Source organism: Polypterus senegalus, chromosome 14 (genome assembly GCF_016835505.1).
Source record: "Polypterus senegalus isolate Bchr_013 chromosome 14, ASM1683550v1, whole genome shotgun sequence".
Classification (NCBI taxonomy): Eukaryota; Metazoa; Chordata; class Cladistia; order Polypteriformes; family Polypteridae; genus Polypterus; species Polypterus senegalus.
In genome coordinates, this window is record NC_053167.1 from 86,779,371 (window position 1) to 86,805,006 (window position 25,636).

The 25,636-nt window shown below is 37.6% G+C and overlaps 1 protein-coding gene across 1 annotated transcript in view; it reads left to right on the plus strand.

The window, feature by feature from the left end:
• The first annotated feature begins 17,449 nt into the window (after positions 1-17,449).
• tnr (tenascin R (restrictin, janusin)) overlaps positions 17,450-25,636 on the plus strand; it is a 208,313-nt gene continuing 200,126 nt past the window's right edge. Inside the window, exons 1-2 of the mRNA XM_039735597.1 lie at positions 17,450-17,994; positions 20,419-20,895. Coding sequence (XP_039591531.1) covers positions 17,502-17,994; positions 20,419-20,895 — 970 coding nt within the window. The 5' untranslated portion in view covers positions 17,450-17,501. The remainder of the gene's footprint in view (positions 17,995-20,418; positions 20,896-25,636) is intronic.

Below are 25,636 nucleotides of genomic sequence, written 5' to 3' on the forward strand. Positions count from 1 at the left end.
ACTGTATACTACCTTCGCATTGCAGTTGCACAATGTACTGTACACATAAATTGTGATTGAATTTGGAATATTTGCTCTGTGTTATAATCATGCTATGCTCTGAGTCTGTGATCCTTTGACACATTGAATGTGCTGGTGAGGAAAAGTTTACAATCATCTTCTGGAGAGTAGTAAGAATTCACAATGCTGACAAACATAAAATTATTCAGTCGCAAGGTACACACAATTCCAGCAGCATTAGGGGCAGGACCCGGAACAACACTAGGCAGAACAGCAGTCAGTTACAGAACACATTCACAAGTACACGAGTACACTCACTGTCAATCACACCAAGCACACTGAAAATCAACAGTTTGTCGCCATATGAACATACAAATCTATAGGATATGTGAAGACTTAAACCAGTGTACCTGTGTACTGACATGCAAACATGGAGAATGTCTAAAGTTGACAAAAAAAGTAACTGAGCCAGGAATCTAATTATTGTTAAGATACCTAATCTCCACCCTCCACTAGCTTATTCTTACATATAAGCCCCCTTCAGGGGAACTCTTGAGCTATCCCTGAACATTATTGTGTACCAAAGAAGCCAGATGTATAACTGAAAAGGAACTTTATTGTAAAGAGAAAGCCATAACAAAGGTATAACACAAAAGTATTAAATGAAATACAATACAACAAACATTAAATGCCTTACTAGGCCTACCTGTACACCTGGAGGACTCTTTCTCCTAAGTGGGGTGGCTGATACAGTTACCTTCATGAACAACCTTGCCACTCAATGTCACTAATTTCTGCCAACTCATTACGGAACATTGGTGTGGTGATTGATGAGCATTTATCTTTCTCTGAAAACATTTCAACTGTTTGTCGTTCATGTAGATTCACTCTGTATGTCATCCGCAAAAGCAGACCTTAAATCAGATCTGAATGAGTATGTAGCACAACTTCCGGTCCAAGCTTTTTACTTGTCAATAGTCAATTTATTTATATAGCACATTTAAAACAACATAGGAATGCTGTGGCCAAAGTGCTTTACAATAGTAGAATTAAAGAAAAACATATAATTAACATAAATAAAATAAATGAACATAAATAAAATAATAAATAGAAGTAATGTTACATAATCACAATGAAGAAACCATCAGTATTACTGAAGGTCACGGAAAGCAAGTGAATAGAAATGAGTCTTTAATCTTGTTTTGAACAGTTCAATTGTAGATGAATCCTTTATGTGATGAGGTAAAGAATTCCACAGGTGAGGAGCAGCAGCTGTAAAAGCCCTGTCCCCCTTAGTTTTACACTTGGTACAAGGGACAACAAGAGACAACAAGAGACAACTGACCAGAAGATCTAAGCACTCTGGATGGCTGGTGTAAAACACACAATTCAGATAAATAGGCAGGAGCAAGCCCATGTAAAGATTTAAAAACTAGCAACAAGATTTTAAAATCAATTCGAAAACTGACAGGCAGCCAGTGTAAAGAAGCTAATATTGGAGAAACAGAGTCATACTTTCTTGCCCCAACCAGAAAGCGAGCGGCAGCATTCTGGACCAACTGTAACCTGCATATCAGGGATTTGCTAATCCCAAAATACAGTGAGTTGCAGTAATCAAGGCGAGAAAAGATAAAAGCATAAGTAGCTTTCTCACGATCCCTAGAAGATAAAAAAGGCTTGATCTTACCTAATAGACGAAGCTGGAAAAAGCAACTCTTGACTACAGAATTAACTTGTTTCTCAAAAGAGACGTTACTGTCAAAGATAACACCTAGATTGCAGTCTTGAGGTTTGCAAAAGTTAGAGAAAAAGCAGAGAAGTCCAATACCAATTTGGGCTTTAGCTGCTGGATCCACTATAAGCACCTCCATTTTATTTTGATTCAGATCAAGACAATTATTAGCAATCCAGGATCTTAGTTCAGAAAGACAGTTGTGCAGTTGATTTATTTCAGAGTTGCAGACAGGAATATAAACCTGAGTATCATCAGCATAGCAGTGAAAAGTCTGTATTACTGTAACTCACTACAGCAGCAGCAGGACCTCCATGTACCATTAAACCACAGCAGATGTTTCAAAATGCAGCAGACCATCTTGTATTCAACCAGCCAAGATGGGTGCATGTCACTCCTGTCTTCAAGTCACTATATTGCTTTCCTGTAGAGGCACACATTCATTTCAGGTGATGGATACTTGCCAACAGAGTAATCAGTGGGTCAGCACCTTTGTAAATGGAGACACTAGTGAGGTGCTATGCTCCTGCTCAGGTCTGTCAATGAACAGTGTCTTGTGACACAAACTAGAAGTAATATCAAATTTCAATCCAGACACTTTTCATGTGTAGCTCCTAGGTGGTGGAATGAGCTGCCCACCTCCATCCAAACTGCTGACTCCCTCAATGTGTTTAAGAAGTGAACTAAAACCCTACTGTTCTGAGAATATCAGTCAAGTTGTCATTGACATTTTTTGCACTATGGGGAACTGTCATAGTTAATTGATCATTTTCTGTTATGTTAGCTTTACAGATTTTTACTTGTGGTGATCAACTTTTGAAACCTGTCCTACTACAATTGTTCAAATCAGCCCTAGACCGATGTTACTCAGTTATGTTGACCGCCTTTGTAATTTGCTTTAAATAAAATAGTCTGCTAAGCAAGTAAATGCAAGATATTACTCCATTCTGACCTCCTTTCAAACTTATCCCTCCTTCTCTTACACTGTGTGGTCTTTCTTCTTCTCATTAGTCAAACTCTTGCCTCAGATTCTGCTCTTGACTCCACTTACTATTTTAATGACCAGAACAAGTTTTTAAGCCTGATCTAAGGACAACTTTTAAACTGATTTCCTGTATGACTTTTATGGTCAGGCATACCCTCTGAAATCCCTGGGGCCATTCTGTTAGTTACCCTGCAGATGTGAATGTCTATCCACTTTAAAATGCCCAGACAACTTCAGAGATTCCTGACTAGCATGGAATATGGCAGAAGAGTAATGTACTATGTAATAGTCCTCCTTGCTGCTACTTATAGCCAGACCCAGACAGCAAGATGGATGTGAAACCCTTAATGTCACTCACTATGCCAAAGAAAATGTTTTTTTAACAGACTGATGTCAAACATGATAGATAAGAACAACTACAAAAAATTTGACAAAAGTTGACTATAGCAGTCAAAACATGTAGGGCATGATAGCTAAAATTCCTTCCCTTGGTGCCCTAAGCACATGCTTATTTGCCTAATGGTTAATCCAGAGATGCCCATCATCCTTGACTGTTATCTGTTTCTATGCCCTTAGAATGAATACAACTAGAGCTTTCCTTGTAATCACACCCTATATCACCGCTTTGTGTTATCCTCTCCCGATTGCAATATGGGACCTCAACTTGTTCACCTTTGTGATGTATATTTATATATAATGAGGGACAAGTTATCTATGTATGATCCTGGTGTCTAAAACCAGAAGAGCCACAGAATAAAAAGGTATCAAAGATAGCAATTTAGTAAAGCAAAAACACAACAGAGCGATTAAAGGGAAGATACAAGAACCAAATACAAACTCTAGCTGTTCTAATCGGTTTAGTTGCAGAGGGCCTTGTGTCTGACTAACAGGTAATGTGGCACAAACACTTGTCCACAACAATAACCAGTGCCCAAAACACACAGCCACTCATTTCTCAGTCCCTGTGGATTTCTGTGTGTACTATTTTCCTGACACTTTTCCTCAACTTACCTTAAACTCAGTGACCATTGAGAGTTTATTTTAAGCTTTACACAACAATTATTTCATGGGCCTGGAATGACTTCTGAAAGTCCTCAGGTCATCTCATCAGATCATCCTACTATTCACTCTTTCCTGGTTGCCTGTCATCAATAATGTACCACAATGTTTCATCTGTCCCACATGGGTACCCTTTTCTAGAACATACAGTATCAGTCAGGGGAAATTCTCCTGGCATTATTTTGTTCATCTTTAACCCCTCGCTCTCTGTCTCCCCTTCTCTATATCTGACTCTGTCTCTCTAGCTTTGATGCCCTCTGAATATCCACTTTTTTGTGCTACATTTAAACAAGGAGGGCATACATTCCTCATTGATGCATATTTGCACACACTAGCATATAGAAATGTTTCACTGTTACTTGTGTGGCTCCTTTGTTTTTGTCCTGATTTTTTCTACTGTTAGCAACCTCTTACAACAAATAATAGATTTTTTTCCAGCAGTTTTGCAGAAAGAGAAGCATTAAGATGTTTTATGACCTTTGATAGTTCTTACAGTCATATATTGCATGTTAATTGCCTATAAATATGACTGTGAATCTGTGATCACTTGCAATTCAAAAAATATGCATAAATATACCTTTTGAAATGCCTTTCATGTTTATAAGGGACAACTATGATTTTAGTTTGTTTGTAATTCTCAAAGGCATTGAAAATGCCATTCTTGCAAAGATTTATGATATCCATTATTTTGACAGCCAATCGTTTACCTGTTGTATCTTCATTGAGAAGATGATTTTTCTTGTACACAGAACTGGTTTTTCATGTTTACCAAATCAATATACTTAAAGTTACACTTTTTGGAACAGCTTACATACATCTTTAAATGTATTACTTTATTTTCATATATAGAAAAGTGCCATTGTAAGAAAACACAAATCACTATTGGATGGTAGAGTTTGCCAGTGTGAATACTATACCACCATGGTAGGAGGACATCTGAGGTCAATGGACTAAGGGAGAGGATTTGGTGGGCTGGCAGGGAGCAGTGTAAACTCTTAATGATGAGAGCATGCAGCATGTCAACCAGATCAAGCAACCAAGTATATGTCAAGAGTAAATGATCTGCTTTATGATGAAGGTCCAAGAAGAATAGCAAAACTGTATAAGTCTTTCAAGCTTCTGCATGGCAGCAGGGACCATGATGCCCCTATCTGAGAGAGCAAGACTCCATGGATGCCTGGCAACATCCGACAAGACATCCAGCTGGCAAGGTTTGCACTAGCTTCTCAGGCTAGGTAACATGTTGGTATAAAAGTAATACAAGGGGGGAACTACAAGAAGGCTAGTGTTTTCATACCCTAAAAGTAGGAGTTTAATAGTCTTCAAGGACTAAAGAGAAGTCAGGAGACAGGTTCACTTGAAGCTGCTATAAGGGGCTCTACTTGGTGTCCATGCAGACAATGAGTTTCACCCTGATTCAAGTAATGATGCTTGGGTTTACGTGGAAGTGATCATGGGGGGTGGTAGCCATCTAACTTGCCAAAGAATGTTTTCATAGATTAGTAAAGTTCGACAAAGGGTAACTGCTGAAAGGAAGAAAGGCCAAGATTGGGAAAGAGAGAGTGAGGTATGGAGGGTAAGTGGTGCTTGGGAGATGAGCCTGTTTGCAAGCCATACACCCTTCCTCATGAATGGAGATATGAAAGCCTTTGTAGCTAAGCCCAATGTACCCGCTTGGAGTTGTAGTACTCCCTTTGTATGGAGTTTTAGAGATAATCAGACATATTGAAGTTTGGAACATCTTGGACTCCACATTGATCCAGGTATGAAGAAACATCAGGAAGGAGACCAATTATTATAGTCTGTATATTTAGCAGAGTTTGTAGGCCAATGCTAATGCAATATTGTTAAAAAATGGATTGTTCACTGGAATTTCTGTAGTTGTAATACTCATTTGTTTGTCTGCTCCAATTACAGCAGTACCTTTACTTTTTAAAATGAACTTCAGATAATTGAGTTCCTCTTTTCATTAAAAATATCCATAAACTGACATTACAGCTCAATGTTTTCTTCAAATTTCGAGAGAAAATTGCAGTCATATATTGATGTACCAAGTGAAGTTAGTAATTGAGCCGCTGACACCTTACATTAAGAGAATGTCTTACAGATAACTGGCTACCCAGCCTCTCCTGAGCAGACTAACAATTCACTGAAATAACTAAGAAAGGTCAGCTCCTAGCTGACACATTATACAAATCCTCTTTTTCATATCTGCATAGGGGCTGAAATGATATGTATGAGAAAGAAAAAAGAACAAAATATAGCTAAGCATGAGAGACACGACTTAAAACTATTAGTCAGAAATATTATTAATATTAATTTCATTTAATTTTAATTTATGTGCCATAATATTCTGGATATCATAATAGTAAATTGCTATTGCCTCACAGCTTCAGACCTGGATGCTGTCTAAGTGGAATTTGCTTGCTCTCTAAGTTGGTTTTGTATGGGTACTCCAGTTGTCTCCCACACCATATCCAAACAATGTTTTATTTACGTTGATTGGTGTCTCATAATCGGCCTAGTTTAATGAGTGTAGTTTATGTTCTGATTTTCTCTGAGATGGATTGTAGAGACAAATATAAAAAAATATGGAGCTGTTATCTGTCTTGAGTCCAGAGCAACACTGTTGTGGAAAAGGCAGGTTTGGTGAATGAATGAATATGTATCCTATAAGGCAGCTGTGAAGTTTAGCCAAAGAAATATTGCCTTTTGTAGTGTAAGAATAGCAGCCCTAAGAAGACATTCTTATAATGCACAACTTTACAAAATTCACTTACATAAGTGCTGACCAAAAATGCACATATTCTGCAGCAGTATATGTTTTCCATGTGTTTTCCACCCTCTTTACAGCTTTCATCTTTTTGATTATTCCCTTCAATACCCATTTTATATTTGTGAAATTTCATTGTCTGCTAGACTTTGCCTCAGATATGCATGCTTACATTTTGATCTTTATTCCTATCTCCTCCTATAATTATTATTCCACCCCCGGGTCTTTTGAAACTTTGTCAAGGTTGCCAACAAGAACCTTGAAGTCATTTGTGGGCAATTAAAGAATGGACTTGAAGTGAGCTTTTTATGTCAGAATTTGAGCCTCTTGGGCACCTTATATTACTAAAAAATGCTGAGCACTACTAATATTTAAAGAATATAGATAGATAGATAGATAGATAGACAGACACACACATACATACAATGATAATTTTTTATAATACTAAGACTTCTCTCTTAAAGGTTAAAATGTGATTTCTGCAAAATATCTTTTTACAATTCTAGGATTTACTATGCCTAGAACAGTGTATAGATATATGATGTAAATTTGTGGAAATAAAAGCCAACAAGTTATTACAAAGGGTTCGGGTGCTGCAGGTTGTCCAAAGAGGGCAAGTTGATTAAGACGGAGGTGTCTGGCTCCTGTGCTGATCAGAAAAGATGGCTCTTCAAGGGCATATGCATGCATGGTGTTGTTAGGTGTGCTCTGATTGGTGGAGGCCTGCATGGCCTGGGGCAGAAATGATGAAGAGTAAGACAGTGGTCTCAAATCCATCCACTGTGTGCCATTCACAACAAGAATGGAAGATAGACCAAACTCATGTGTGTGACCATGTGCTACAGTATATACTATAAATGGGTGGCATGGTGGTGCATTGGTTAGTAGTGCTGTCTCAAAGGTCCATGAAAGGAAGATAATTATGTATGACAACACAGAGATGTGCATTATTACAAAGTGTGCTGCCCATCTGGCAACATTGCTATGGTACATCCTAATGTGACTGCTGGTCCAATGCCAATGAAATTTGTTTGCTCTTTTTAAACATAAGTAACACTAGATAACATGACAGCCAACAAAATTATACCAATCATTAGAAGCAAAATATGAAGCCTACAAATATGTTCACTTTCAGTTGTGTCTCCTTAAGGTATTTGTGTAATGGCAAATTGTTCCAAACACCACTTTCTTAAAGCTTAATTACATTTTAATTTCTGGCAAAGTCAACCTAATGAAGTTTGGAAATGATAATATATGACACAAATTCAGTGAGCAGTGCTATTATTTAAAATAATTGAATCCATTTCTTTTAAACTTTACTGTTTAAAGTGAGATGATTTTATGAGTGGTACTAGAAATAAATCATTAAACCCTTAAAACATGCTAATTCCGAGTAAATTCATTTTAGGTTAGCTGTGTTATAACAACATATACCAAGTAAAATTTTCTCACAGTATCCCAAGTATCTTTTTCTGAGGGTAGCATTCGGCATACTGCACATTCTTAGTGCTAGGAAGAAATTCGACATAGGTGCCAGGGAGAACATGAAAATTCCACATATATAGTAACTGGGCACAGTTCCTGACACAATAATAGTGGATTGGTGAGACAGCAGGACCACTGTGTCATGCAAATTATTAACATTAAAAAACACATTTTTAGAACCTGTATTACTGGCACAAATCTCAAGGCACAATTTCACACTCCAGAATGAACAATGTATGATCATCAAGTGGATTAACAGCAGCAGCCTGGAATGGAACCTGCAGAACCAAGAAGAAATGTACGGAAAAAATCGCTATGGGATCTGAAATTAGAGTAGGACTAGTGGAAGAAAGCAATGCTAATATTTGTCATGTACATTTTTTTCTATTTTATTTATTCTTCTGAGCTCTATAACTGTTTAAGTAATAGCAGAGCAAATGTAAAATATTCATATCAAATAATACCCAAAATCTTCGCCATTGCATTGAAAGCTCCTAAAGCCAATATAAACTAAAGAATTCCAGAAACCACCATGATGTCAACTTAAAATAAAGTGTTCCAGAAAATATTATAGGAAATCACATATATGTAAGGATAATTTCATGCATGCACATTCATGTCATGCATGAATTATATCATTTAACGAAATTAAGTTAAAAAAAAGCCATTTACTTTAATACATTATTAAACATTTTAAACATCTTTGTAATGAGGTGGCTAAAATATGATAGTTTTACATTTTTAGCTAACTTCCTAAATCATGCATAATTCTTTATGTCGGCAATATGGCTATTCCCATGTCAAAATAAATTCTAAAGCTGCTTGCAGGCTAATGCATCTATCAGTTTACTGTTATTTAGTTATTCTTACTTTTTCCTTTACAGGGTCACAGACAGCTGAATTTTGCCCCAACAGTATTTTGTTCTGGGTGAGAAGTCAGCCCATCACAGGGGACCCCTGATACATTTACTTTCCCAAATATCAAGGCTATTTATTGAAGCCAGATGACCTGACATACCGTAGATATTCGCATATAAGTTGCCTTAAAATTCATTCAAAAAAACAGGGTCGACTTATCCATGGGGCAAAACAATTTTCCATAGAATTTGGGTAATGGCACAGTGCACAGTGCTTTTATTTGAAACAGTCAATCAAAATCAGTGTTCAAAGTAAACAGTACAGTGATTCAAAAGAACTCTTCATTAAATAAATAATCCATAAAGCAAACATGGAGGTTTAAAAATCAATAAAATAGAAAAACAATCCTTTAAAAACCCGAGGTTAAAACGTTGCTGGAAGCAGTCTTAAAATCAATAAGCCTGGTGCCTCTTTTAAACTAGCGTCTCACCTGTTTCTCCCGGTTGGGCTTTACAGCAGGCGAGACGCTCTCTCAGCAGCTGTCCTTTCTCTCACACACACACAGATCTGGAGTCCTCCTGATCCTGGCTTCGGTCTGGCACTCATCCCAGGCCTGAGACTTGAAACCTTGGCATCCAGGACGCCCACACCAAGGACTTCACCTCCAAGCCTCCCAACTCCCTCTGCCGTCATGGCCTTACACGGACAGTCTTTTCTTCTTTGGTCACTCCTGCTACGTGATCGCTCAGCAGGAGCGACTTCTACTTCGACTCCCGGGTGTCAGCCTAACACCCAGGCTTCCACACAGCTGCCTGCGAGCACTCGTTCGCTCCAAGCTCGCCCACTCGCACCGTCTCTCTCTCTCTCCTGCCTTCTCTAGCCACCTCCGTCTTTCTTTCTCCTCTTTGTTTTTTTTCTTTACTCCGTTTTTCCTTCCTCTCTAACTGACTCACGCTTCTCTTTATATGCAGAGAGGACATAGCAGCTGCAGCACATTAGCCACAGGAACAATCACGGATGTGGGCAGTCTCTCACCTGTGCACTAGGTGAGAAACGCCCACACCGCAGATTGCTCTGCGGCTCGCTAAGTCGTGAGTGCAGTGATTATTTATTTAAAAACTAAAACGGCCTTTTCTAAGAGAGCTGTGGACGCATAACACCACATAAGCCTTTGTTGGAATTTCAAGCATCAGTTGGCTGGTGTACGCGGTTTATGGACAGATATGGGCTGTGCCTTCATCAGCAAACAAAAATTGCGCAGAAGCTGCCGAAAGATCTAGAAGAAAAGGTCAGTTCATTTCATAAATTTATTATCAAGCAAAGACAAAGGCATGACTTTGATCTCAGTAACATTGATAACATGGATGAAACGGCAATGACATTTGATATGCCGGGGAATCGAACTGTAGCAGGTATTGGTTAGAAGACCGTACTTATTAAGACAACGGGCCATGAAAAAACCCAAGTTTTACCCTCGACTTATACGCGGGTCATAACAAATTTCATAATGTTCGGCTTAAAAAATACACTCAACTTATCTGAGAGATCGACTAATACGCGAATATCTACAGTAGATATTTTGGGATGTGAAAAGAATCCATTGTGTCTCTAAAAAGATATTGTGGACACACAGAGCACATTTGAATTCTGCACACTCAAGCTCAAGTTCAGAAGCAGTAACTACTTAATCGCTATACCACCTCTTCGTTGCCACATTATCGTCATTCATTGACCACTGTAGTGGAGAATGGCCTGCATGTAACTGATGTCATTTTCAGAGTTCCTGCCCTTCCACCACTGTTGCAAGGATCGACTTTGACTCCTTCTGACCCTGTAATAAAAAAACAGATTCAGAAAATGAATTATGAGTTGTATGTTATATAAAAACAAGTAAAATTATTACATAATTTCTGTGAACACGGTCTGAGGAAAGTAATAATATACTTTTTAGTGCAGTAAGTATTTAGTTAAAGAAACGTACTTAAAACAAACTTAGGCAGCACAACTAAGTTTTCTCCATTGTCTACTGAATTCAAGGCAGTGTTTGTTTACATCTTCTTTGCCATTATTTACTTGTCCATCTCGGTATATAATTTACTGACACTACCTTAGAATCAAGTCGTGAGTGACTTGTGTGATGCTCTAAATAACAAAGCTATAAGTGGAAATAAGAAGGAAGACAAATGTAGTGAATTGCAATTACCCTCTGAAACTTGTTTTTCTAACAGCCCTCTGCCTCTGTCTGTTTCTTCCTGTTTTCTAGTTGCCAGCCTGGGTTGTGGAAGAAATCACTCACTAGCTGCTTATGAGAAAACTTTGCATACATCTAATGGATTGATGATCATGAGCAACTAGACTTAAAAGTGTGTGGTCAAATTAGAATTTGGAAGCTTTAGAATATGCAGCCTTAATGGTACTTGAATTAAGACCCTTTAAGACAGCCAATCAGCAGAGGTACTACTGGATACCTGATGCTCCTGCTATTGGAATTTTTTATAATATTGGAAAACATATTGTAATTCAGTTGAAGTCTGAAGTTTTGAGCTTTTTGCGGATTGCACGTTATGCATCTCTGAACATGATTAAACCATTTTCCTAGTGTTTTTGTTTCTGTGTATTTGTACCACAAACGTCTGAGCAGATCAACAGATTGTAATCAGATAGATAGATAGATAGATAGATAGATAGATAGATACTTTATTAATCCCAAGGGGAAATTCACATAAGCCAGCAGCAGTATACTGATATTGATATGATTTTGGAGTCATTATTCCAATCCGGAAGTGCTGCAACCCAATGAATTTTTATCAAGGCGAATTTCAATTTTATTAAATACAATTTCAGTTTAGTTTAATGTAAGTGTTTTATAAAGGTCCTCAAATTTTGTGTGAAGCATTTATCATTTGCAACTGTTTTGATTTGAAATGTTTTGCTGTCTATGGCAATACAACCCCATCTTTTTTTCAAAACGTTTTAGATCACAGTTGAATCCCATTAAATCTACATTTGTTTATAATCTCTTTTGATGTTTTCAACCATTACTGAATAATGAAAAAAAATGACCAAATCCCTGGAAGGAAGATCTGACATTTCCACTTGGCAATACCCCATTCATCTTAATTTTCTAACACTTAATGGATGTTTATATCATGTTTACATACGTCGAGTGAATCCTGATTTTCTTCTTTTTGGTTCGTGAATATGTATGCCATAACAAGGACTCGTGTCTCATCCAGGGCTGGTTCCTGTTTATTGTTCAGTGTTGCTAGGTTAGGGACAAGCTCCCTCTGACCCTGGATAAGTCATTAAATCTCCCACTCAATGACATTGTTACTGAAATCTTCAGACAGTGTGCCAAGTTACTTTTTCACTCGTCCTTTCTGGGAAATAATACAGGATAATTAGTGCTTGTGCTAGTACATTCAGAAACAGTGTCTATCTACAAGTCATAGAGTTTCTGAACAGCCAATCATAGTAATAAATATTGTAAAATAACAAATACTGTATATGTATTATGAGGTTTAGATATATTTGCAAATGTATATTACTAGAATAGTGAAATGGACCTTTATTAAAACAGACAAAATGGTACAAAGGAAATTCCATCTGTTTCAATCTCATTGTGCATTTAGGAACCTCTGCTTGCGTCCCTTTTTCTTTTGCCTTTGTTCATCACCACTGGGCGCTCTAGCCACCCCAACACAACATAGACAGGCAGAGACATGAGTTCCAGCACAGCACATGTTAATTTCTGTGGGGTAGCAGTCGCTCCCCACAGCAGCACAGTACAATGCACCAAGCACACACCAAATACACAGTCCCTTTCTTTTCCTTTCTTGCTGTCCTTTCTGCCTCCACTCTTCCACTGGCAAGCTTCGTCCCACTTCCTCCTTTTATGTTACACCTGGTAGTGCCCCAGATGGCTTATCAGGGTTAACAGTAATTATTTCCAGGTGTGATGGAAAATCAATATAGCAGGGCTCTGCTCTCTCTGCAACTCCCCTTAGCGAACTTCATGGAACCAAACAAGGCTGCATCAAACTCCAACTCCCAGTGTGCCCTGCAGGAGTCTGTTGGAGGGGCTGCCCTCTAGCCTCCCGTGGAGTCTTGAGGATGCTCTTTCCTTCTCTCTCTCTATATATATATTAATATATATATATTATATGAAAAATATTTGGGTTGAGACGTGATCATCTCGGAGAGACACTTTAACATCCCACAAGACAAGGAAGTGAGACAAAAGGACAGCTGCTGTACAGACTTTTAAATGATCAACGTGCAGGTTTAGGACCCCCTCAACGGGACAACATTCTGGAGCATGACTGCTGTGTCTGAGGAGGAAAACTTGTCTGTTGTCGAGGCAACCACAGGTTCACAGAGCAGCAGCATAGCGCCACCGAAACAACTACAAGCCGATCGAGATCTTGCTATACACGCCTGTTGCCGATGGGTGATGCAAGGAACATTGTTAATGCAGGGAACAGTATAACTTGGTCACTGACCTGGCCCCATCTATGTCCACTTGCTGTGTCTGTGTATTGGAGAATGGTAGCCCCCACTGCAATAAATAATCCTGCTGCTCCTGTTTCAAGTTGAATAAAGCTGGTTTTGCTAAAGTACTGAGATTCAGCCTCGTGTTTTGGGAATCAAGACAGGGACTCACACGTCTCAATATATATATATATATATATATATATATATATATATATATATATATATATATATATATATATATATATATATATATATATATATAAAGTTACTTGTGTAAGTGTATCTTTGCTAATATTATTGGCAACAGCTCTGGGGAGACATACAAACAAGAATTACATTGTACAATGTATACATGACAATAAACATCAATTTGGTGCATTCATGTTAGAGAAGGGTGGGCATTTTGAAATGTTAAATGTTAGAATCACTGAAATGTCTTGAACATCACAGTGGCACAGTAGTTAGCACTGCTACCTGCAGTTTCAGAGTTTTGACTATTTTATCTGTGTATGCATGAGTTGTCCTACAGCTTTCCTAACAAATTGGTTGACTGGTATCTGTTGTTAGTTTGAAATGAGTTAGTGTTCTCTACACCTGAACTGGGACCCCATCCATGTTTGTTTCCACCTCTCTACAATCCTAAATGTTAGTTGAACATTTTAGTTTAGTGTAAAATGTTTTACTAATTTGGTCTATGTCAAAAAAAATTGTTTTAAATGAAATCAAAATGTGCCTGTGTCTTGTTTGTGTAAGTTGTGATTATGCAAGTCCTGTCCTTTAGCGCTTAGCTAAGCTGTCATATACGAGTGCTGTGTCAATTACCTAAAGTTATAAAGTCCTGCGGTTCAATTGAATTTTGCATTAATACATCCCGGACATGTCTTAACTACACATTGATCTTAAAGCATCTATGCTATAGTTTTAATGCTGCACTTTATAGGCACTTAGTTAGTTGACTTTTTTTGCTAGGCAGAATAAGCGTTAGTATGGATTAAACCTGCACAGAATTCTCAGGTGGGACAGCCATTAATAGACAGCACCTTAAAGTCAGCTAAGGACAGCAGATAAAGAAATGACTGTCAGTGGTCAGTGAGAGAGCATTGGGTAATTAGAGTGAAGTCTTAGACAGGGCACCCTAGGAGATCTGTATTAATTAGTTGACTAAAATGGCCTGTAAAATATGAGAGGAAGTTCCACAAAGCCTTAGGGACATAAAATACACAGAAGTAAAGTAATGTGGCAGTCCAGTACAAACACATATTTTCTTAATGTCAAAATTTGCTTTGTGTAGCATTTTCAACAGAATGCAAGAATAAAACTGTGGCATTAGAAATTCATGAAAAACTTGGAAATGTCAGCAAATGGACATGAACCTTGAGGCTCCAAAAGGAGATTGCAAAGGTGTCTCAGTAAAAAGACTAGTTGACATGATTATCTGTGGAAGTCTGGTCAGTGTTCATTACAGCGTGCAGCTACAGTATATATCATATAGTAGATATTTTCTGATGAGAATATTTATATTCATGCTTTGCTGTATTTCTGTTCCTGTTTTAAATGCTGATTAATACAATCTTTCACCTACACATGCTTCATGAATAATTTTAGTTAGCAGTAAAATCATTAGCAATCTGTAGCACATAGTCCATGCACTTCACATCATTATTTTATTGATATGGCAGTTTTGCCATTATTACATGGTATAAAACAATGACAGACCACCAAAATAAACAGTATTTAACTTTCAGTAAATATACTTTTGATAAGGTGCACAGCTGAGGACTCTTGTACTGCTGTAAAAAGTGAACTGAAGCATATGTAATAATGTTTATGAGTATCATGGGTAAATGCATCTGAGAAAACGCAGTAGTTCTGCTAAATATAACTTCCTCCAAACCAAATTAGGCAGCAAGACAGAGAGTGAACAAGAGAAAAATGCCCTGGCACTTTGCACACAGCAATCATTGTAAGCTGCAGAACACTATAAGGAAATTAATGACACATCAATAGCCTAATGTTAATGAATGGCCTGTCCTTTTCCCAGAACCACTGCAGTTATTATGATAGTCATGATTCCAAGGGTAAGCTTTAGTGTTTTGCATTTGAAACACTCCATAGACAATTTCTTCTTCTTCTCCTCTGATATTACCACAGTTAAGTTTAGTCAGCTGCATATTTTTTAAGTATCAATTAATTATAGAAGCCATCTATTACCTTCTATTCATTATATAATTGTTTCACTGTAACCACTGAATCCAGCAAAACCTTATATTTTCCAGTTCAATTTAGTATTGTACACATTGGTTGTAGTGTTATGCGTTTATCTGACCATTAAAAATATGGATACATTCAGTACATAATGGTTGGTGTTGTGACCTCACATTTCCATACTCTAACCTAGTGGAGTTTGAGCCTTCTTTATTTATTTGTATGAATTTGCTTTAGTTCCTCTAACATATAACTACATTAGTCAGAGATTGTACTGTGGGTTAGCAAACGACTGTTAATTGATCTGTTGGGAATTTTAATAGCTTTTTCTGAGATAAGGTAAAGATAATGGCAAAACAAGTGACACTATGAACAGGCCATCCTGCTGCTTTTGTCTCCTTGTTGTCTAATGAAATCCTGTGGTAATGTCAGCACCATATGACACATTACAAACATGTATGGCCTCAAGTAGTGCTCAGACAACCATTCCATTCACTGATTTCTGGTTACTGGACCCATTGGGGTACATTCTTTTGGTTCAATGAAGTACTGTATGTAGTTTAGCAGCACTTGAAGATGAACGAATGAATAAATGAATGAAGCTGTGTACAGAAGAGTATCCCCAGGCTAAAGAGTGTGTCCTGCTCAAAGAGACCAAGGGACTTGAGCTTGTTTAGTTTTGAAAGAAAAAAAAAAGACTCTGTAGGGAATTAATCCAGTCTTCTCAGTCCTCAATAATATCAAGCAGGTTCTTTTCAGTTAAATATTAAATAATATATAGAAGAAAAACACAATATTAAGGGGATGTGCATTCAAAATTTAAAGGGGGAAGCAGTTCTTTGCAAAAAGAGGTTTTGGAAATTGCAACCAGCCATGTAGTCCGGATGTTGCAGAAAATAATTACAGCAATTAAAAAACGTCTTATTGAAATACATGTTAGCTCACAGTCTAAAGGACATTATTGTCTTTGCATAACTTTAGGAATCTTATTGATTTTCTGTTCCTTTTTGTCCTTTTACCCAATCAGACTAGCATAATGAGCTGTACCCACATAACATCACAGTATAGTTACCCACCTGACAGCGTGCGGTTTTCCATATCCACTTTGTTTACCATAGCAGGTTAGGGGCATGGTTAGGGCTACAGCATCTCTGTTACAATACAATATTGCAGTTGACTGTGTTTTATTACAGCAATCTTATTCTATCAGTCAAAAAAAAAAAACAATTGCCGTGTAACAGAACGGTAAGGACTCATTGCATTTCCTTCACACTTTCTTGCAGTCTATATCACAATTTTTAAGAGTAATAAAAAAGTGACTTAAAATTTGCTCTTGACCGTTAATGAAATCTTTACATGGAATATGTAATGTGGGAATCAAAGATAAAGAAATTCTGGTTACAATTGGATTGTGTATCCCAATCATTTAAATAAATCTGTTTCATTCTGTTGCTTTTGTTAAAAGAATGACATTAATTTATAATTAAATGAGTTTAAGTAGTTTCTCTGGTAGCAGATTTTCTTCCAAAATTGCAAATGTGCTTTAATATTTGGCTATGCTGCTAATGTGTTAATTTTATTACACAACCACCTCACCATCAATGACAATCTAGGTCTTTGGAATATTCTTGCTTGGTGTTTGAAGTCACAAAGTCTAAAATATACAAAAAAGGAGGTACAGTATATATAGTACAGTATATTTGTTAAATGTGTATTATTCTCGTGGATACATAGTTTAGTGCAGTTTAATTATCAGAACTCTGTTTTTCTCATTTATTCCCTTTCAAACATGATGTGCTTCAGTACTGTGCTATATTACAAATTCTTTTTTTTTTTGTCTCTTTTCCTTACAGTAAATTCATAAGGTAACCAAGCATCAAAGTGCCACTTATTCCTCACTTTGTGTAACCATGAGCTGCAATGCTTGCAGAAGTTTTACTCTACAAAACATTCTTCTTGGACTTTCTGTGACATTTTTGTTGGTTTCAGTGCATGGTGGATTTCTTGTAAAGACCACGAGAAGAAGAAGGGACACTAAGGAATTGGAGGGGCAGAATGCCAATGAAAGCTTATCCTTGAAGGGGAAAGCCATGGTTTTTAACCATGTGTACAACATCAACGTTCCTTTAGAATCACTGTGTTCTGTCAGCTTGGATTCTTCTGCTGGGGATGGAGTAAAAGTGGGAGAAAAAGAAGCAGCCACACAGTACACAGAGCACACAATGGATGCAGAAAACCAGGTGATTTTCACACATAAGATCAACATCCCAAAACAAGCCTGCGCCTGTCCGAGTTCAATGACCATGCAAGAGCTGGTCAATCGTATAGAGGTGTTGGAGAGGGAGGTCTCCTTTCTGAGGCACCAGTACAGTACCCACTGCTTTGGAGAAAGTCCAGTCTCAGGTAGAGTTTGGGGTTTATTTTACATGTATATTAACATAACTTTGTATGTACTATAGATTTGGTTGTTTAGGATGGCATGTTGGCTCAGTAAGTAACACTACTGACTCAAGGGTCCACATTTCAACTGTCAATGAATGATGACAAGACGTATGTAGGGCTAGTTATGATCCCCTAATTTCTATTGGGCTAAAGTTCTAAATGTTAAACCAGACTGTTGATGGCTCACAGCCGTGTCCCATATGGTCAGATGTTATAGGAAGAATGCTCCATAAAGCAATGAGACAGTGAACACAAATGCTGCATTGTTTTAATGTGGGTAGTGACATCTATAACTCAGTGATGGCCAGTGAGACTTTCTATATTGTGGTGTGCTGGGCTAGTCACATCACCTCAAGAGAGACCAACTGATTCAAGAAGCTAATTAAAAGGTCAGACTTAGTTATTGGACATATTCTGGAGACCCTGGAGGTCGTAGCAAAGGAGAGAAATAAAACAAAATTGAGGGCCATTATGAACAATACTGCACATCCTCTCTCTGGCACACTAACACTGAGGACAATGAGTTATTAAGCAGAAGTGTCAGGAAACATTACTGGGGCTCTTTTATGCCAACAGCAAAATGCCTGTGTAATGCCTCACTGGGACAGTAATTGCCAAGTGAGAAGCTTTCTTTCTTTTTCATCATTCTGTTGTATATATTTATTCATTTATTGATTTATTATTTAATGCACTTCTATTAAAAACTTTAGTTACTCCTTGGGGACTAATAAAAAAAAAAAAAAACAATCAAAGTGATGTGTTTCACTTAATGTGATGAATTCAGGAGCCGAGGAGTGGCAAAATGTAGGCAATTTGGTCCTTAAAGTGACATGCCTTCTGTCTCTATCAGTGTGAGTTGTTTTGAGATATAAATCTGACACTATCTTCAGGCAATAACATGGTTCCAACTTATTCCCAAAGATAATTCATTTCTGCAAATCTCACATTTTTTCAACAATTAACTAATAATGCAAAATAAACAACTTTGTTCTGACCTCTTGCTTACTAGAACAACTTAGAAAATGTGATTCAATTCACAATTTCTATACCTTTTTTGTGAACATCCTTATTATGTTGTAATTCAATTAAAATTTGTATGTACTCATGTTTTCCTGCACAACTGTGTTATTTTATATATTGTATAATGTAAATTTTTTTGCATCATTTATGGTACTTAATTATTTTTGGTGCCACTCTAAGGGTAAACCTTACTCTTCATTAATAAAAATGTTCTAGGAGGAAATACTGAAATATTTACTTTTTTTTTATTTATCCTGTTTTCTTACCTATTTACTTTGGTATGCTGACATTAATAGTCACTAATTCATCTTAGTTGAGCTTTCATTGTACCCGCAAATGATAACTATACGTTTACCCATTTTCCTATTGTACTACAAATCAAATCATGAAATACAAAATGCAATACGATCCAATCAAATTGTGCAGGTTGTATGAACCTGCAGCTCATTCTAGATATGATGGATAACAGATCTAGCACATGGACTGATACCTTATCCTGTGGATAAGATATCAGTCCATTGTAAGGCACACACTCACATTGACTCACACTAAACTACTTTTAGCCTTCCATTAAATGAAATATGCATTTCTGTGATCAAAACAGTAATAGGCATAGACACCACACAGATAAAGGGCAAGATTAAAACCGTGTTCCCTAAACTGTGAGGCAGTAGCCCTTACATTACACCACTGTTGATCTCCGTTGACTTGGCCTCACTCCACATTCAACTCCAAAACCATGATCCAGTGCTGTAATAGGATTCAGCTACTTTTGTTTGTCCTTTTGAGGTGTTCTTTCTAAATCTTGTTTCGATAAAAAGGTTAATGAGAGAAACTGTAAGCCAACCACTCATCAAGCTAATGATCACTACCTTATCATACTGTGCTTTCAACAGGGCTTTACTGCATCCTGTGTAGGTGGCTATACTGGGTCTCTGTTAACTGCACTGATAATAAATATCTGCTCCCAGCAGTCTACATTTCTCTGCAATTCGACCACTTTTTAATCCGTTCCATTGTTTTCTTATTCTTATTGCACTCAATGTTCATTCCTCTCACAAGTGTTTTATTAGTTTTTCTTTATGATATGATAATATTCTCCTTTGTTAAGCACTTTATAATATTACTTGATATGAGGAGTGCTGCTTGAAAAAGTAAATTAGATTTTACTTTTCAGTAAAGCACTGAAAAGTAAACCTTCAATTCTTAATATCAGCACACTTGACCTACTAGTGCTCCAGTTGTACAGTGCTAAGTATTTTACACATTTTTATGATTTAAAAATGCTTTTGGATAAAAATGATTTTTTAAAGTAAAACACTATAATTATCAAAAAATTTAATACAAATGTAATTTTCTCTGTAGGTCGGCTGGACTATGTGCCTCAGTGCAGTGGACATGGAAATTTTAGCATGGACATTTGTGGCTGTATTTGTGAGGATGGCTGGATGGGAAAAAACTGTTCAGAACCTCGCTGTCCTGAAGACTGCTCTGGCAGAGGCTTATGTCTTGAAGGTGAATGTATATGTGATAGTGATTTCACTGGGGATGACTGTTCCCAGGAGCGATGCCCCAACGACTGCAGTGGAAAGGGACTGTGCATTGATGGTGAATGTGTCTGTGAAGAAACTAACACTGGGGATGACTGTTCTGAAGTCCGTTGTCTCAACGACTGTTCTGACCAAGGCATGTGTATTAATGGAACCTGTGAATGCAAGGAGGGTCACTGGGGAGAGGACTGTTCACTTCTGACCTGCCCCAACAGCTGCAGCCAAAAAGGTCGCTGTAAGGATGGCACTTGTACTTGTGATGAAGGGTATGTGGGCAGCGATTGTTCATCAGGTAAGCATTTAGTAAGCATTTTATATATATATATATATATATATATATATATATATATATATATATATATATATATATATATATATTGTGGGATACGGCCCTGACACAGACAGGCGGACACTATAGGTACAAAACCCGACACATGTTTATTAACCATATTTACAGTGAAACTGCACACAATCCAGTACTCCCGCACTATTCAACCACAAGGTCCAGGCCTCTATCCAATGCCTATCTCTTCAGGTCCACCTCCACTCCTCTCCTCCGAGCTCTGTCCTTCTTCCACCCGACTCCAGCCCTTGAGTGGTGGCTGCAGGCTCCTTAAATAGCCCACCCAGGAGTGTTTCAGGTGGTAATTAGCCTAATTAGGCTGCACTTCCCAGACGGGCTCATTAAGTTGTTCAGCTCCCCCTGGCAGTGGCCACGGAGCCAAAAAGGTATGAGTTCCGGTGTTCCTCGATTGATTGATTGAGGCTCCCACCAAGTGTTTCGGGGAACATAATGAGCCTCCCAAGGCAGCTTCCCCGGATTCAGTGCCAAAGGGGCATCCCAGCTGGACATGGGTCCCAGCCATCCACCACAATATAAAATATGCAGAGCAAACATGTCAGAAAGTTTTGGGGTAGACACCCTATATACATGAAATTAAGGAAAAGTTGAGTAATCAATATAATATGTGTTTGCAGACGTGACTCCAAAAGAGAACATAAGTACAAAGTGAAAACATGGCCTTTATATAGTTGGGTGACAGGAAGAGGTGGGTTCGGAGGGACCAGAAGTGGAAGTGACCTCTTTAGGAAGCAGGGTTACAGGACTGGAAGCAGAAGTAATTTCTCTAAAAAGTAAGGCTCTTCTGTTGGTCAGCAGAGGAAAAATGTAGGAAGATTTTCATTATCTGAGCCCTTACACGGTTTCCTATGTGCATGTGTGTGACAATAGATGTATGTATGTAGACTTTGTCTTTCTTTGGAGGTTTTGTTTTGCCGATGTGCTCGCCTTGCTTCTGTATTAGTGGCTAAGCGAGTGACTCTTTCTTCGGAGGTTTTGTTTTGCTGACGTGCTGGCCTCACTTGTGTATCCTCAGAGATGGAGCCCTTACCCTGTCTCCACTTCTCACTTCCAGGCTGGACAGACAGACAGACACACTTCCGCTTGTAGACATTTATATATAAAATAAATATGTGTGTGTGCTGAGGCCAGTCTTTGGGGCATTTATTGGTCATGCCACGCAGCAGTTTTCTGAAGTTCTACTCCATGTACCTGGAACATCTTTTTTGTTTCCGAAGATGGGTCACACTTTTTTCTTATATCAAGATGATAGAAGCACCTTGTAGATAGTTATACATTTTTTGTTAATTATTATTATTATTATTATTTCACAGAGTCTAATATGTTTTCTGACTCTTGGAGGGCTCTTTAAAATTTGATTTAATCATTCCTGCTACACATGGCTACATCCTATTCATTTGGCCCACAATGCCTTCCCTTTAAAAGGATGCAGCATGCAGCCAATGAAAGTCAAATATCAGTTTTTATCAGTAGTTAAAGTACACGTACTGGTGACCAACACCACACACACAGAGCCAGAATTGCAATGATATGTACATATAGTGATCAACCTAGATACTGTACGTTTTCAGGTTGATTATCAACTCTACCCTACTGTAAATTAATTTGATGTGCATCCATGAGGCATTCTGTCTTGTTGATATCTGTCTTATTACATTTACTGGGACCTGAAAGTAGAAATATTAGGCAAAAAAAGTGAAAAGCATGTATAAATCTGAAGAAAGGATGTTTTATTGCAAGAAGGCTTTTGGAGATGACTTTTTTAATTGTAACAATCAAATATATACAGTATGTCTGCTGCACAAAATTATTTTCAATAACTCTTTTTGTAAAATGCCTTAGAAACAACTCTGTATGCAGTCAGTTCACTCTCCTTATATTTGCATGGAGAAAAGCATCACAGTGTATCACAAATGTAGTATGAACATAATTTTCATTTTGTTATCAGCCTCAAAATGTTGAATCATGTTATAGAAGACACACTTAAGACCAGTGAAACAGAACTCCAAGAACACAAGCACATGCATCTGAATAGATTGTTATTGTTTTTCTCAGTGCTGATTTATTTTTCGCTCCTTCTGCAGACAGTTCAAATTCATAAAAATAACTTCGCTTGTCACTATCAATTTGATTGCCTTCTCCCTCTTTATATGAATTTTAGCTAGGAACAGAAGTCAATTGCAAATCTTACTTTCAAAGAAAATGCACTTGACAAATTAAAATTCGGCATTATTTTAAAATGCCCGCTTCAGTTGTTCACAGTGTGACAGGACTACTGAGTGGCAAAGCAGATGAATAATGAAATTCAGAAAATAGAGACTTAAGATGGCAATACAACAGCACCTGTAGCTGTTACCTTACTCACTTTGATTCTGTATTCTCAAGGATTTTAGCTACAATGCTGCTTTTGCTTTCTTATAACCACAAAATTTCAAGAACAACTCAAGTTTTCTTGTTGCCTTGTGACATTTAATTACAGAATAAAGGCTAGACCTTTCGGCTCTTAAAGTATGTTGGAAGTAAATGGATGAAAATCTGTGTGAAAGGTTTCTGATCAAAATGCAAATGTATTTTTTAAACAGGAAACTTGCAGACAAATTCGACTGGAACTATACTGTTTAAGATGACATGAATCATTAATCCAGCCTGTCACGGAATCCACTTAATCCAGCTTTAGACTCTTAGAGAGCTGGAACTGCATTTGGCACAAGCAAATGGCTCCAGTCACAGGGGCACACTAATGCACACATTCATATTCACCCTTAACAGGGCCATTTAGGAGTCCTAAATAACTTGACGTGCAAATCTTTGGGTAATAAAAGAAAAACTGGAGTACCAAGGTAAAAATGCACATAGATAAAGAATGTGCAAATTTAACAATAGCTGAATTTGAAAATGTTGTACCTCCTAAGTGTGTTAAGTCCATGGCATATGCAAATAAAATATTCTGCTGCCCTCACAACTTTTATATGATTAAATGAGTTTGAGAAAAAATAGGTGGATGGATAACAAGCTTCTAAGCAGCAATACAATTATTGATGGATGCAGAGAAGTACAAAAAAAGACAAGCATAATGAGGCAAGTATTACACTGTGTAGATGGATGGCTACAAGAAAATATCCAAGTCACTGACTATCCCTTGTAGTCCAGTTAAATCAATCATTGAGAAATTGAGTATGGCACCGCTGTTAGTCTGCTAATAGCAGGCTGTCCCCAAAAGCTGAGCAAGAAGAAGACTAGTGAGGGAGGCCCCCAAGAGACCTATGAGAACTCTGAAAGAGGTACAGGCTACAGTGGCTCAGACTGAAGAGGCTCTGCAGACAACTGTTGCCCAGGTGCTTAACTATTTGTAACTTTGTGGGAGAGTGATACAGAGAAAACCAAAATGTGCCTAACATCTCAGCTAGAATTTGCAAAAAGGCACATAGGAGTCTAGCAGGTGAGATGGGAGAAGGTTCTGTGGTCTGATGAGACCAAAATGAAACCCTTTGGCCATCAGACTAAACACTGTGTTTGGAATAATTAAATCACTGTACCATCACCATGAAGCATGGTGGTGGCAGCATCGTCAGACTAAACACTATTTTTTTTACATAAACCAGACGTGCGACTCAAACCACGTACAACTGAACACCAGCAAAACCAAGGAGCTTTTGATGGATTTTAGGAGGACCAAGCCCCTCATGGACCCCGTGATCATCAGGGGTGACTCTATCTATCTATCTATCTATCTATCTATCTATCTATCTATCTATCTATCTATCTATCTATCTATCTATCTATCTATCTATCTATCGTTGTACATTATCAAAAATGAAGCATTTTGGTGATTCTTTGGAGCAGTCCCTGGAAGGCTTGTGAAGGTAAAGCTTAAAATGAATGCAACAAAATACACTGAAACCTTATAGAAAAACCTGATATATGCAAAAAATCTGCATCGTGGAAGAATATTTGTTTTCCAGCAACACAAAGACCCCCAAACATAAAGTTAAAGCTGTCTATGAATGAATCAAAATGTAAAAAAATGGTGGAAGGAATCTTACGGATGAACATCAATCAATTCATCTCTCCATGTTCACTACTGATTAAAATCTTGAACATCCCTGTTGACAGACATGTCATCTTTAGATTAAATGTTTTAATAACCTTGGAGACTAAGTCAAAAAAGAATGCACAAGTAAGCTATTCCTTCTGTGTTCATTTTTATAAATATCCTAGCTGTGTTTTCCAGCATACCTAAGAGAAGGGGCCATGGTTATGCAGCCGTTGATTAAGCGGTTGTATCAGAAGTACTGTGCAACCAATTACTTCTCTCTATATGGTATTTGTTTTTTTTTTTTTACCACGACTAATATTATTAGTTCAGTGGAGCTCTTTACTACTGAATATGCTAGATCCAGTTGCCCATGAGTATACCTTTCGTGGCGTACTGTATATCATTTTTTGCTTTTCCTACTGACTGTCTTTGGCTTTTGTTGATGTTCATTTGAAAACACAAGTTTACATGAAACTGAATTATTTTGAATTGAAAGAGGTAATTAGTAGGAATAAAAGGGAATTTTAGGTATAAATGTAATTTCACCCTGTAGCACATCCTGTAAAACTAGTAGGTTCAATCAGACTTGAATGTAACTCTGATCGGTAATCTTGTACTGTTACAAAGTTTTGGAGG